At 33.8% G+C, this 14,541-nt stretch overlaps 1 protein-coding gene across 2 annotated transcripts in view; it reads right to left on the bottom strand.

Moving 5' to 3' along the window:
• Positions 1–14,541, bottom strand: part of LOC136980473 (uncharacterized) — a 57,952-nt gene that overhangs the window by 35,015 nt on the left and 8,396 nt on the right. The window contains exon 2 of one of the 2 annotated variants that reach the window (XM_067276592.1): positions 5,796–6,296. In XM_067276592.1, coding sequence (XP_067132693.1) covers positions 5,796–6,296 — 501 coding nt within the window. Of the gene's footprint in view, positions 1–5,795; positions 6,467–14,541 lie in introns of those variants that run through there. The other variant, XM_067276591.1, reaches the window with a different exon arrangement.

Below are 14,541 nucleotides of genomic sequence, written 5' to 3'. Positions count from 1 at the left end.
CTAGTAAATCAAAAAAAAGAGAAAATCCTCACATTCAAAAAAATAAGACAATAAACAGAGAATTGTACAAGCAACAAAGGCATCTATAGAAGAAAAGAAAAAACAAATAGTTGATTCTTACTTTTTAATCCCTGAAGTTGAAGAAATGCAGGAAGATTAAGAGGTTATTCCTAGATAAAAAAAATCAAAACAATGAAAAAGATAAATGCAAACTTTACATTAGGCCTGGTCCAAAAACAAATACTGAGCCTATCCTTGAATTTATTTTAATTATTAAAATGGAGCTCTTATCATTTAAAGATGAAAACTGAACCTCCAGTAGTTCTTGATATATTTTAATAACTCATTTGAACTCAGCCTATCGTAGAAAAGGAAAGCTATGAAACTGTCCACTTCTTGGATATACGTATAGGATGCAGTGCCGCCTTTAGGGGAAGGCCTACAGGGCCGAGGTCATAAGGGCCCCAAATCCAAAAGTAATAGTTAGAAAGAAAACAAATAGGTTACTTGAAATGAAGAAACCATTAATAATACAATTGAAATTACTCCTCCAACATAGTGTGAAGTGTTGAGTACAGGGTGAAAAATCTCACTGGCTAAAAAAACAGGGTCAACAGATTTTCTGGGATACATTACGGGGATGATAGCATGATATCCATAACTGATCTCGCCCGTGCTAGCTACACCAGCAACCCCTAGGTCTGTAATCTAGTATTGATTCTGTTTCTTCATGGGGGCTCGCAACATTCTTCTGGCCCAGGGCCCCCTACGTTCTAAAGACAGCACTGATAGGATGGCAAAATAGTAACTTCCTTATCAGCATACTCTATAAGCCTATATATGAATTGATTTTCATATCTACAAATCAAATTAGTGGCTTTCAAAGCTCTAGTTAAAAGAGCATTCACACATTCATTCAATGTAGCTGACAGGAGGGGAGAACTAAACTACATCAAGCAAGTTGCAATACAACACAGGTATAAAGAAAAGATTATCAAAGGCATAATTCACCAACTTGTCTTTGAATAAGAGCCTCAGAAAACAAAATAAACCTTTCAATATGGTTAAATATTTCAAGCAACTTTATACCATTCGTAAGGAAATAGCTAGAACTGAAGAAAAACTTACAAAAGAATCCCTATGATCTACTTGTTACTTAAAAATGCCAACGATTCAAATGACCTTAACCTCTTCCCTGGGGCCTCTATCTCTATATTGGATAATAGAGTTGATAGTGAACTGGAAAATATGGGGTCATAACATGCATTTTGAACATATGTTTAAAAGAACAAAATGTATTTATTAGGAAGAGTCTTTCCATAACAGCTTTAGCAGTATATGCTACCAACCATCAAAAAAAGTGCTTGAAAGTTTATTTTTGAAGTAACATAACATATTCCATGGTATGTGAGTGACAACACAAACAGACATGTTGATCGAATAAATGCTCTTTTAGTTCAAATTTTGTAAATTCTATTTTGTTTTTCATTAATTTCATTGTAAACCTGATGATGGCTGATAAAGTTAATTGAAAACATTAGTTTTACCAAAGTGTTCATTCTTTTTTCTTCTTTTGTTGGATTTTTGGTTATTGAGGTGATTTCTCATCATTAATAAAATACTTGGCTTGAGTTCAATGAAAATTCAAGAATAAAATACATGGAACCCCAGTTAATGAACTTTTATTTTACAAAAATTTTGTCTCAGATAACAAAATTCAGATAATGAACAAAATGGTTTTTTGTATCAAATTTTAGTTGCTGTTAGGCGTGCACGAGTTAAGCATTCCTTTTCCGAGTGTTTGTGCTAAACTTTTTTTTTCAGATTTGTGATTTATATATTTAATCAATATGGCATCCAAGAAAGAGAAAAGTGTTAGTGGCAATAGAAAACAACAATGCGCTATTGCATTTGAGAAAAATTTTGATTAAAAGAGTAAGACAATCAACTCTAGATCCATTCTTGTTCCTTAACAAAACAGTCCTCGACTTGAAGAATCTCCTGATGAAGTGCTACCCATTATTTTTTTGGAGGGGGATTTCCCTCCATTAAGCTCTCTATATTGCCACTCCTCTGCCACCAACTACAACAAACAAAGGTATGTACAGTGCTTTTTTATTAAATAAAGTTTACACGTTTGTTGCTGTAATGATAGATACGTTTTCCTACATTTTCATCAAAGAAAACCTAGTGTATTTTACAAATAAAATCACAAAAATTTCAGAGGCTAGAACAGATAAATTGCATTTGCATTAATTTCTATGGGAAAAATTGCTTTGGTTAACAAAGTTGTGGAACGGATTAAGTTTGTTAATCTGGGTTCCACTGTATTAGATTATGTATTTTATGAATAATTTAAACAAGTAACATAAAAATATTTTTTTATTAAGCACACCTATAAATATTAACATTACCACATGCTGTAAAATTCAAAATAAACCAATACCAAGCATGCTGAAGCTGCTGAACTGATATATAAAAACTACAACAAACACTAAATACTGCACAATCTGTAGAATTAAGCAACAACCAATATGTTATATAATCTGTAATATAATGGTAAAAATCATGGAATAAGGATAGTATTTTATAAAAGAATTACAAATTATAAATACCATAACCTAACATTATATGGAGTCTATATTTCAATAGTCAATCTAACTTAGAAATCTACCTCAGTTTTTCCCATTTTTTCACATTTTCAAACCTGCTAACAGTACTGATATTAAAATCCAAAATATAAAACAATAGAGAGGTTGAGGCCAAAGTTTTAAACACGAAAACATATACGTCAGACGTTCAGCACCACTTTCCTGGAAGCCTAGAAGTTTGATAATGGCGTTTGGAATGTTGAGCATGATTCCACCAACTTTCCAAACGCCATTGTCAAACTTCTAGGCTTACATGAAGGCGACACTGAACGTCCAACGTACATGTTTTTGTGTTTAAAACTTCGGCCTCAACCTCGTTATTAATGAAACAATTTTCTAAAAGTAAAACATCAATAAGGAAGAATTCTACAAAGTATGCTTGTATTATATTATTTATAAACTAACAATGCATATATATTGTGTTGTGACTAAAATTATTGCTGTTTTATAAGAAAAACCCCATATACTAATTTTTACAAATACTTTTGTTAAATAAAACAATTTTTCAGAAATATTTTACTGTAAGCTATATTATATTGTTAAAAGTTTATTATTTAACATTTCAAATCATAAGAGCAGATGAAGTTGTGATAACATAATATAGTAGTATCAAATTTAAATGACAAGATTGAAGTATGAATGTTAAAACAGAAATAAAAGTAAATTATGAACATTGACTAATAGCAAATAATTTATTGGATATTTACTTGTTAACTGATGCTTTTTTTTTCTTTTTTGATTATTATTATGTTTACTAGATCACATATTACTTACTGCTAAAAATTTATAAAGAACAGAAGATACTGTAATAGATAACAATAACATTTTATAATGCATAAATCCTCCTCCACATATCTTGTTTTATATATTTCCCCTCAAAAACCTCAGATAATCTTGGACTTCAACCTTGGTCATACAGGACATGATGAAAGCTGATGCTGTAGCCTGTGGCACGAAGAGCCTTAGCATCTATACGTCGGGTTTCGGAAAGTTGATATTTATATGGAGAGCCTTCTTTGAAGTATATGCTCAATGGCACTATATGAACTCAGTCCGTATGTTTCTATATTCAACGATTGACTCAACGGTGAGAAGAAAACGTTTCTAAATGGACCGTTGAGTTCTCTGTTGAGACTAGTGACATCAGCGCTGTTTCACCGTTGAGTTCAAAAGTTATGGAAGATGATAGACAATAAGTATAGTTATAATCACAGACAATAATCAGCAACTTTAAAAAGCAACATTATACAGAATGACATCATCAGCAAAAAACTCTAATCTGTTGCCCAATTTTAACAAAAGTTGATTTATTTCTATTTTCATTTGGTTACAGGATTCTTAAAACTGTGGCATTATTTTGCACTGTTTTTCCTGTATTTAGCTACAACCAACCAAATAATCTAAGACTTTTAGTAATATACTAGCTGACCCGGCAAACGTTGTTTTGCCATATAAATTATTTCTAGGTAATTTCTAGTAATTTTAATAAAATAGGAATAATTAATAGTTAATATGAGAGTTACACTGAGATAGCAAAATGATAATTGTAAACGTTACTACTACACTTGATGCATAAACAATAATGATGGCCGAAAACTGTGAGGGAGTGAGAGAAGTCTTAGGGGAGAGAAACAGGCAGACGCGAGCAGCGGATCTCATCCGACTCGAGCGAGAACATGTGTACGGAAAGGAGACCGAGATGCGAGAAACTATCAAAACCGGTCAGAATATGTGCGAGAACCAGAAATCCTCTCTCGCCAGCGTTATTTTTCACTTCTCACTTGTGCATGGTTTTCCTTTGCGAAAACTAAATCTCTCGCAACCTCTCGCTCGCTCTAAATTGGCGTCTGCATAGTCGCACCCTTATTGTGTGAGAGAAACAGGATCTACTCCGTGCTGTTTACTGGGAAGTGACACCGGTATAGTCTGGCAAATGAGTATCACTCACCAGTAAAAGTGCGGAAAATTTTAAAACTCTAACATTGGTAACACTAAGTATATATCAGGAATAAACTTTAATAAGATTTGCCATAAGCTCAGGGAAATTTTAATCGAAATAGAGTGAAAAACATTTACAAAAAAGACGATAATTGATCAGTTATCGAGCGGGATGAAAAATGATTAAATTACTAAAATGGCTATTAAAAAATAGGGGTTGGTGATAAAAGGGTAAAAATTTAGGGTTGTATGTATTTTTTAATGCCACATTATAGAAAAATAAAAACAAAAAATTTTGTCCAAAAATTAAAAAAAAATGTTAAGGGTGAACAACCCTTATCACTTAGGGGTATGAAAAATAGATAGTAGCCGATTCTCAGACCTACTGAATATGCATATAAAATTTGGTAAAAATCGGTAAAGCCGTTTCGGAGGAGTAAAGTAACTAACATTGTGACACAAGAATTTTATATATAAGATATATATATAAATATAAATTAAAAGATTATAATTATAGTAAACTAATTTTGCTACACAAAATTCTAAGTATTATTATACTAACTTTATTCTATATGATCCTTATTTTTTATATAAGTGTTTGGTACTCTTCCGTTAACTGGGCAGCCCAGCCAGTCATTTTTACTATTATTTTTAGCAAAATCAATATTTTATTTCATAATTCATGCATGTTTAACATTACAATGAATATGTAAAACATCAACCACACGCCGCAATAAACGATAATGTCCACCAAAAACCACGTTGAATATGTTTAATACACGTTTATACATAAGCTTACAAGGTTTATCTGTAAAGTATGTGAAATTAAATGTCTTTCCTAAAACTGGATTGAAAATTAAACAGCACCCAGTTAACGGAAAAATACCAAATCTTTCAATATTGAAAATTATATTTAGTATGTAATTTTCAAAAATCTCATAGTTTTCTCTTTAATATTTGAAAACTACTCAATATATAATTTTGGTTATGTCAGTAATTATACAGATCATATTAATGTTCTTGTTTTCTAATTTATTCAAGAAACATTTTTTTTAAAATATATAATTTTGCGAGAAAGAAAAAAGTAAATGAGAAATTTAATGCAAAAAATTTATTCGATAAATAGGGAATTTGACAAATAGATTTAAAAAGTACGGTACGCAAAATATTGAAATAAAAACCTTATATCTTCTCGGGGCAACTTACATTTTGTTTTAAGTGAGGAAAGGAACCGAAAGCGGTTCGATTCTCGCTGCAAGGCTCATTGAAAGAACCGGCCAAAGAAGACGATTTTCTTTCGTTCGACATCGAAGTTCCCGCTTTGAAAAATGTAATTTTGGAATCTTGTCCTTTGTTTTCGAAAGAGAAATTCCTACGTTCGACATCGCAGTCGTTGCGAGAGAAATGACGACCGATATCTCCGTTTTCGCAAATTCGAAAAGAATTATCGCTACTTCGAGAATCTCTTTCGGAGAAGTGAGGCGGTTCGTTAGATGAACCGTAACTACTAATTCGATTATGGGCATTTTCTTCTAAATTTCTAAACGGACTATGATTGTATTTCACTTTCATACGTTTCAAAGCTAAATTTCCCGCCCAATTACTGTTACAATTGAAAATGTCCTTTCCTAAACAATATTCGTATTCACCATTTTGTCTCATATTCGGTGGGAGAGAAACGATAAAAAGGTTGTTGTCTTCGTAGTACTTTTTTGGTCGCTTAAAAGGTTTCAAATATCCCTCGGCTCTTGATTTTTTCATATCGTCAAGTAACAGTTAATTAATTAACAAACCATGTTGCTTCTTATCGATTTCGGTAATGCCGTGTTATTTACTACTGTCGATGTTTATAGCCCAAAAATCAGGAATTTCTCAATAGTGTATAAAATCCAAATTCTTTTTTTTTTTTTTTTTTATTTTATACACTATTGAGAAATTCCTGTTCAAAAACCTTTCTGTGTTATTGCTGGATATAGATAAATTATTATTATTATTACATAGTGTGCGTTCGTTAATTAATAGCGGTCACTCTGCCTCTCCACTACTTAGAGTACTCTCCACTACTTAGTTTAATACGGCATTTTATTCGTAAAAATGCTGTATTAAACTAAAAAAAATCGTTATTTCTTAATATAAACCCATAGACCACGTGTTGATAGTCGACAGAACACCGGCGGCGATGACTCGTGTGTCGCTACTCTGATATCTAGGTACTCTACCACTACAATGTGAGTGCGTTGCTGTTTGTAGGTATTTAGTACAGTGGCAAGAATATAAAATGTATATTCCATTCGTTTCACTTGTGTGCATCATATGCGTGTCACAAATTACCTAGGTACGTCGAAGATCTCTGCCGCGATATATACAATTATTTTAATTCTAGCCCAAAAAGATTTTGTGAATTCAACCAATTAATTTTGCAATATCAATACTCACAAAATTTTACATCCATCGCAAACCAGATGGCTTTCAGTTCATGGTGTGGTAATTCGAATCTTAGAAGAGTACTCTGCTCTAAAACTATATTTTACTGATGCTGTCAACAGTAATGATGTCCTTGCTGCAAATAATATACTGCAGAAATTGAAAGATCCAGTTTAAAAATTATTTCTAGATTTTTTTTTTTTTTGGATTATGTCTTGCCTCTATTCAATAATGTGGGAACGCCGGGAGGTAGGACGGAATCGTATCTCCTTTTTCTTCGGCGAACAGGTCGGCAAGACCCATCCCACTGTCAAGGATGGCTAACTTTTTATGATATCCCGACTCGTCGGGATTGGGTAATTAATTGTCAGGTCGAGTGGAGGAAGCGTGTGGGTTCGTCGATAAGTTTAAGGCGATATTCGAAATAACGGAGACCATGATGAAAACAAATAACGATTTATTTAAACGGATAAACAAATACAGAAAATCTAACGCGTCCCGTTCCTAACCGCGGGAGAGAGAGTTTACAAATTTAGGGGTCATACCTCTTCCTAGGATATATCGGTGGTAATCGAAGTACTACTCGTCTCGGTTCTCCGGTCGTGAAGGTAAGCAGGAGGATGGGGCGGCTCGTCGTCGGCGGGCTTCGGAGGCTTCGGGTTTCGGCCCTCGATTCTCGGGACGGATCCGACGGGACGGGCGTCTTATGCGGACCTTCAGCGACTCCGTTATCAGCCTTTCCCCCCTTATATACCACAGGTCACGATATCTTCGACCAATCGCGATAGTTGGTGAATCGCTGATGATTCGATCTCCGTGACTCAGTTTGGATCCGGAGAGAAAGGAAGTGCGTTTCGACGGCGGAAGGCTGCACATCTTTAGAATTTCGACCGTTTCTCCAATTTCTCACGAGGGGATTTGAACAATAAAAAAAGATTTTGGGCCGGGTTAAACCCGGTCCTCACAATAATTTAAATGTAGAAATGCAATTCGAGTCCCCAAAATTGCATGTTTTGTATGATAATATTTGCCTCGTTTTGAAAACAAAGAAATTATATAACAACCACTCCAATCGAAAATATTGACTTTAAAATCCAAGAAATTATTGAGACATAGAAAACATGTACTGTACAGTATTTTGGAGCAAAAGTCGTCGCTTCAATGACGCAACTAAACCTTACAGATGAACAGATAAAACTTTTTCGACTAATTTGTTTGGATTTTTACATTGAAGGTTACACCCAAATTACTGCTAGATTTCCTCTTAAAAAAAACTCTATAAAAAAATTTGGTTTTTTTGAACCCAACCGTTGTTAAAAGTGGGACTATACATACAATTACAGATGTTGCCTTGTTATTTCCTAATCTCACAACTGATCGCGAGCTTCGAAGTTTAGATTCCGAATGGAGACTGTTAAGAAATAATGAAAAAATACAGTCGTTTAGCAATGATGTTGAAGTTTTCTGGAGAAATATTAAAACTATTACTCTGGGCGATGAAACACTTGTTTTTCCAGTGTTGTCTCGTTTTGTTGAGAATATCTTGTGTCTGCCTCATTCTTCAGCCAATGCGGAAAAAATATTTTCGTCAATAAATCTGTTAAAAACGAAACAAAGAAATAAACTGCTGACCTCTGAAACAATAACTGGCTTACTTCTTACTAAACAAATAATTGGAAAAAATTACTCTTACGATTTTCCTGGGAAAGATAATTTAATTTCAAAAGTAACAAACAGAGTGTTAAGAAACATACAAACGGAAGATATTAAGTAATAATAATTATTATTAATATCCGAAAAATAAAAGGTAATTTTTTGTTAGAAAAATAAGACAAAATGTACCTACTTAATTAGTAAATTATTATTTTTTTACGTAAGTGTTCTGTGTTAGTTTTTTGTTTTTTTATTGTTTTATAGTTTATATTAAAATAAATGACAAAAAAGAAATGTTATTGTTTATGTGCAACCCCCTTTCTGACACAAAAAGTCGATCTACCGAAAACTACCGAAATCTACCGAAAATTGCCTAAGGAATCTACCGATGGCAAGCAAATCGGCGTGGCAACACTGCACTAGGGGCTAAGCGGTTCCGTTCGCTGAACACTGGCCACGTGAAGTTTTCCGGGTTTTCTCCACATCTGTAACGCTTGAATACGGACCAGTTACCCTTAATAGACCTCCCGGATGGCGTTATTCCCCATGTAACGACCATCATAAACACACACAACTACTATAACATGACAATTACGTCACACTTTACCACGGGACAATATAGCCTAGAAGTTTATGAACAACTAGGTGATACGATAGGAACGACAGCGAACGAAAGAAAGATGGCGGCGCCAGTACTACCAATAATATGATAGGATAACATATGAAAGAAATTCGTTTGTCATCCCCAAACAAAAGAAAGGAATTCCTTTTATTTGCCATTCCCAACTCGTTATAGACCAAAGTCTAATCGTAAAATTTTTAATAAATAAAATGTAATTTATATTATCGATAATGAAAACTTAAAGACAAACAGTACTTGTTCTAAAAGTGACTTTTAGAACAAGTACTGTTGGACATTTGACTCTACTAAAGAACACGATGAAGAAAGATATCTTTTTAATTGGTTCTATAATGTTACTTCTGTCAATGTTTGACAGAAATTATCTGGCTTCCTTTCCCATAGGTTATACTTTGACTGGGAAACCAGATATGATGAGCTTTCATCCAGAGGTTATACTCTGTTTTACAGATGGATGCTAGAATTTATGGGCGACAGTCAGGTAAGGCTTTGTATCACTGTTGTAAGATCTCCACTGTGTTTCAAGTAGAGTTGTTAGCTGTTATTCGTAGTATTTGCACTATTTTCTGTAAGTCCTTTTAATAAGACTATCTACACTATTTCTGATAGTGGTCTGCCTTAAAGGCATTTGACTCTTATTAGGTAATTTAGCACTTGTTTAGGAATACTGTCTGCTTTTCAATGAGCTGGCTAACCACAATAGAGTTTTTCTCATGCCGATGCTGAGACTTAAGGTAATCACTGGCAATGAAATCGCTGATTTATAGCCAAACAGCTTGATATTTCTTTATAGGGCCTAAAACCACAAGAAATTTTTTGTTACGCGGATGTCGGGCAACGCTCCTTACTATCCACCACTTCCAATGTTGGCCTAGCCGAACCTACGATATTCATGCAGAAAGGCCCTCTTAGGATACATTCTTTTATTCCTCCAAGTAACTCCGCGCGAGCGGCATCCGTTAAAAATTCCAGCGGAATGTGTTCCTATATTCCAGCCGAAGTGCGAGCCATCGGACGGAAAAAAACGGCTGTTTATAGTAATAGTTTACGGTGGAAAGCAACATGGCGTCCTCCATGGCTCAGATTAGGGTTTCTCATTTTCTGATGTTTTTCTTGTTCCGGAATTCCGGGATAAAAGTGAACTGTTTCCTGAGCTCCCTGGAAATCCCGGGATAGAATTAATTATTTATAAGATATACAAAATATCTTAGAATCAAATGGTATAATTATTTTTCATTTTTTAAAGTAATTTTATATGTTCTGCAACCGCCAAAATTATATTAGTAATGCTGTGTAAGATATATGTTAAAAATTACCTTTGAATTACGTAGAAATGTTCACAAATAGAAAAAAAAATTATTAAAGTTTGCTGGAAACTGCATACAACAACAACAACAAGAAAGCTTTGAATCGAGTTAAAAATTAAAAAAAAAAACAAACAAAAAAGAAACAAAATGAACTCAGATAAACTTCTAACTTAGAAGGTAATTTTCGTTTTTTAAATTAAACATAGTACAAAGTATTATTGTAAATTTTTATAAAATATTAAAAAGCAAAGATGGTCAATACTCCTATCACTCAATCTAATTCCTATTTTAGTAATAAAAACTCTTGCTACCGAGAATGCCCTTTCCGATTCAATGGATGTGGGTGGAACCGCTTTAAATGCATTCAAGAGAAGACATGTTATGTGATTTTCACCTGTAGCCTGGAAGATTTCTAGTTCGTTTTCGAGATTGTAGTATTTTTTTCGCTCTCTAGTATTCTCGATTTGTCTACTCGACTGCTTTAATAGAAACATTAAGCTTATAGTCCAATAAATCGGCAGTTCGTTCGTCTTTAATAATCAGGTTTATGAAGAAAAATTTCATACTTGCAAACTTCGTACTCGTTTGAATCCGTGCCTAATTTGCACAACCTGGCGTTAAGCAGGTTTTGAAGCTACTGGGCATGGTTAAAAGTTAATACAGCGTAAGCACAATTATTCCAGACATTACAGGTTCTGACAAGTAAAGAATTTTCAGAGTCCTGCCACAAATAAGCTACGTGTTGATTATTGACCATTTGTGACAGGCCATAACGAGGAAAAATTTAAAAAACTAATAAGTAAATTTAAAATTAATAAATACAAATGTATTCTGACAGTTTATGAGTTAATTATGCTTTCTATTTGCAAAATTTCCTCAACCTTAACACAAAATAAGAAGACAGTGAATTTTTAAGAAATTTGCGGTTTTTCCCGGGATATTTTCCGGGTTAAAAAAAGAGCCGGGATCCCGTATGAGAAACCCTAGTTCAGATAGTTTCGTTTTGGAGTCCATTATGCGGTTTTATAAATGAAAATTTAGAAGTTGTGAAACCTCAAGTTAGTGCGCGCGGTGATATATCTTCTCAAATTTTTTTCGAATAGTAGCCGGCATTCTAATTTTTTTTCGTGGGTACTTTGAATGCTCTGTCGGCAAGATAATCCATTCTAGGTTATATTTTAGAATTAGAACCCATTTTTTGTTTCTAAAAACGCATGTTTTAAAATCATAGACCACTCCATCACGATATTATTGGTAGTACTGGCGCCGCCATCTTCCTTTCGTTCGCTGTCGTTCCTATCGTATCAGCTAGTTGTTCATAAACTTCTAGGCTATATCGCCCCGTGGTAAAGTGTGACGTAATTGTCTGTTATATTAGTTGTATGTGTTTATGAAGGTCGTTACGTGGAGAATAACGCCATCCGAGAGGTCTATTAAGAGTAACTGGCCCGTATTCAAACATTACAAACGTGGAGAAAACCCGGAAAACTTTATGTGGTCAGTCCGTCTGGCACGGACGGTCCGAGCGAGGCGCGAACCCACGACTGAAATCCCAGTGTTCAGCGAACTGAAGCGCTTAGCCACTGGTGGGCCACCGTCGTTCTTAAATGCCTACAAACAGCAACGCACTTTCATAGCAGCGGAGAGGCACAGCGACGGCTATTAATTAACGAACGCACCCTGTGTAATACTACTACTAATAATAATTTATTCATATCAAGCAATAACACACAAAGCTTTTTGAACAGGAATTTTTCAAAAGTGTATAAAATACAAAATAAATTTTTGGATTTTATACACTATTGAGAAATTTCTGATTTTTGGGCTATAAACATCGACAGTAGTAAATTACACGGCATTACCGAAATCGATAAGAAGCAACGTGGTTTGTTAATTAATTAACTGTTACTTGACGATATGAAAAAATCAAGAGCCGAGGGATATTTGAAACCTTTCAAGAGACCAAAAAAGTACTACGAAGACAACAACCTTTTTATCGTTTCTCTCCCACCGAATATGAGACAAAATGGCGAATACGAATATTGTCTAGGAAAGGACATTTTCAATCGTAACAGTAATTGGGCGGGAAATGTAGCTTTGAATCTTATTCAATCGAAATACTGTTTTTGTCCGTTTAGAAATTTAGAAGAAAATGCCCATGATCGAATTAGTAGTTATGGTTCATCTAACGAACCGCCTCACTTCTCTGGAAGAGATTCTCGAAGTAGCGATAATTCTTCTCCGATTTGCGAAAACGAAGATATCGGTCGTCATTTCTCTCGCAACGACTGCGATGTCGAACGTAGGAATTTCTCTTCGGAAAACAAAAGACAAGATTCCAAAATTACATTTTCCAAAGCTGGAACTTCGATGTCGAACGAAACAAGTAAATCGTCTTTGGCCGGTTCCTTCAATGAGCCTTGCAGCGAGAATCGAACAGCTTTCGGTTCCTTTCCTCACTTAAAACAAAATGTAAGTTGCCCCGAGAAGATATAAGGTTTTTATTTTAATATTTTGTGTACCGTACTTTTTAAATCTATTTGTCAAATTCCCTGTTTATCAAATAAATTTTTTGCATTAAATTTCTCATTTACTTTTTTCTTTCTCGCAAAATTATATATTTTAAAAAAAATGTTTCTTGAATAAATTAGAAAACAAGAACATTAATATGATCTGTATAATTACTGACATAAACAAAATAACCAAAATTATATATTGAGTAGTTTTCAAATATTAAAGAGAAAACTGAGATTTTTGAAAATTACCGGTACTTTTTAAGTAGAAATAAGTTGAAACCAGTTACTTTGTACCTGAATATTTGTAGACAAATTTTTATGACAACAGATATATAAATCGTAAATTTAAGGAAAATAAATTCGGGAGCTTTTTTGTACCTTGTGCGTCTCATTCATTAAATTTGGTTGTAAATGATGCTGCCAAAGTAACAGTTAATTTTTTAAACATTGTACAAGAATTGTACACATCTTTTCTACATCCCCTTATAGATGAGACATACGAAATCGTAATATCACTGGTTTAACATTGAAATCCATAAGTAATATAAGATGGGAGAGCAGAATAAAAATATCAAATATTTTAAAGGATTTTTTAAAACTTTTGTCAACTATACAGAACTATCATAAAAACATACCAGTAAATTCCTATCGGTTGGGTTAAGTTATAAATGTATTTATGATTCACATAATCGGGCGAGGGCGGCCAAAGGTCTAGCAGGCAAGCGCTAACAGCTCAGGACTGGTCTGGGATAGAATCATTGGAAGCGTTATATGTGTGCAGCTTTCACCAGCTAAACCGCCTGAGGTTGGTTCTCTGTAAAGCGCATGCGCGAATGCCTATAATCTGGCTGCTTGGAAGCTGACCCGGTTTCGACAATACAACGCTTCCATTCCGCCACTGATATTCGAATAAACAATAGCAATCTTATCGTTTATTTCACATGTAGTATAGAAATTTGTAATAAAATACATAATGCAATTATAATAAAATATTAATTTTAATTAATTCAAACTACGTTAAAATATGAAAATTTATATTTTATAAAATACAAGGGAAACACCGCTTCCAATGACGGCACGCCACTGGATTATATAGAATAAAGTTACTATAATAATACTTAGAATTTTGTGTAACAAAATAAATATTTGGTATTTATTATTATTAGTTTACTATAATTATAATCGAATTCAAGCGAAAAATCACATAAAAGGCGTTTTAAGAAACGTTTTATTTTCTGGCAAGCGTTTTCGACGTAGTTATAAACGTCGAAAGCGCTTGCCGGAAAATAATATAATACTATTATTTTTCTTCTGTATGTGTAACTGTATAGTAATTGTATTGAAATAGGACCGGAGGCATCGTTTCTAGTTAAAAATCACATTTAAAAATTTTCTTCGTAAATAATGTTGTG

The sequence above is a fragment of the Centruroides vittatus genome, unplaced genomic scaffold (genome assembly GCF_030686945.1).
Source record: "Centruroides vittatus isolate TY-2023 unplaced genomic scaffold, ASM3068694v2 contig_7, whole genome shotgun sequence".
NCBI classification, from domain to species: domain Eukaryota; kingdom Metazoa; phylum Arthropoda; class Arachnida; order Scorpiones; family Buthidae; genus Centruroides; species Centruroides vittatus.
This window is presented reverse-complemented; position numbering and strand designations above follow the sequence as displayed.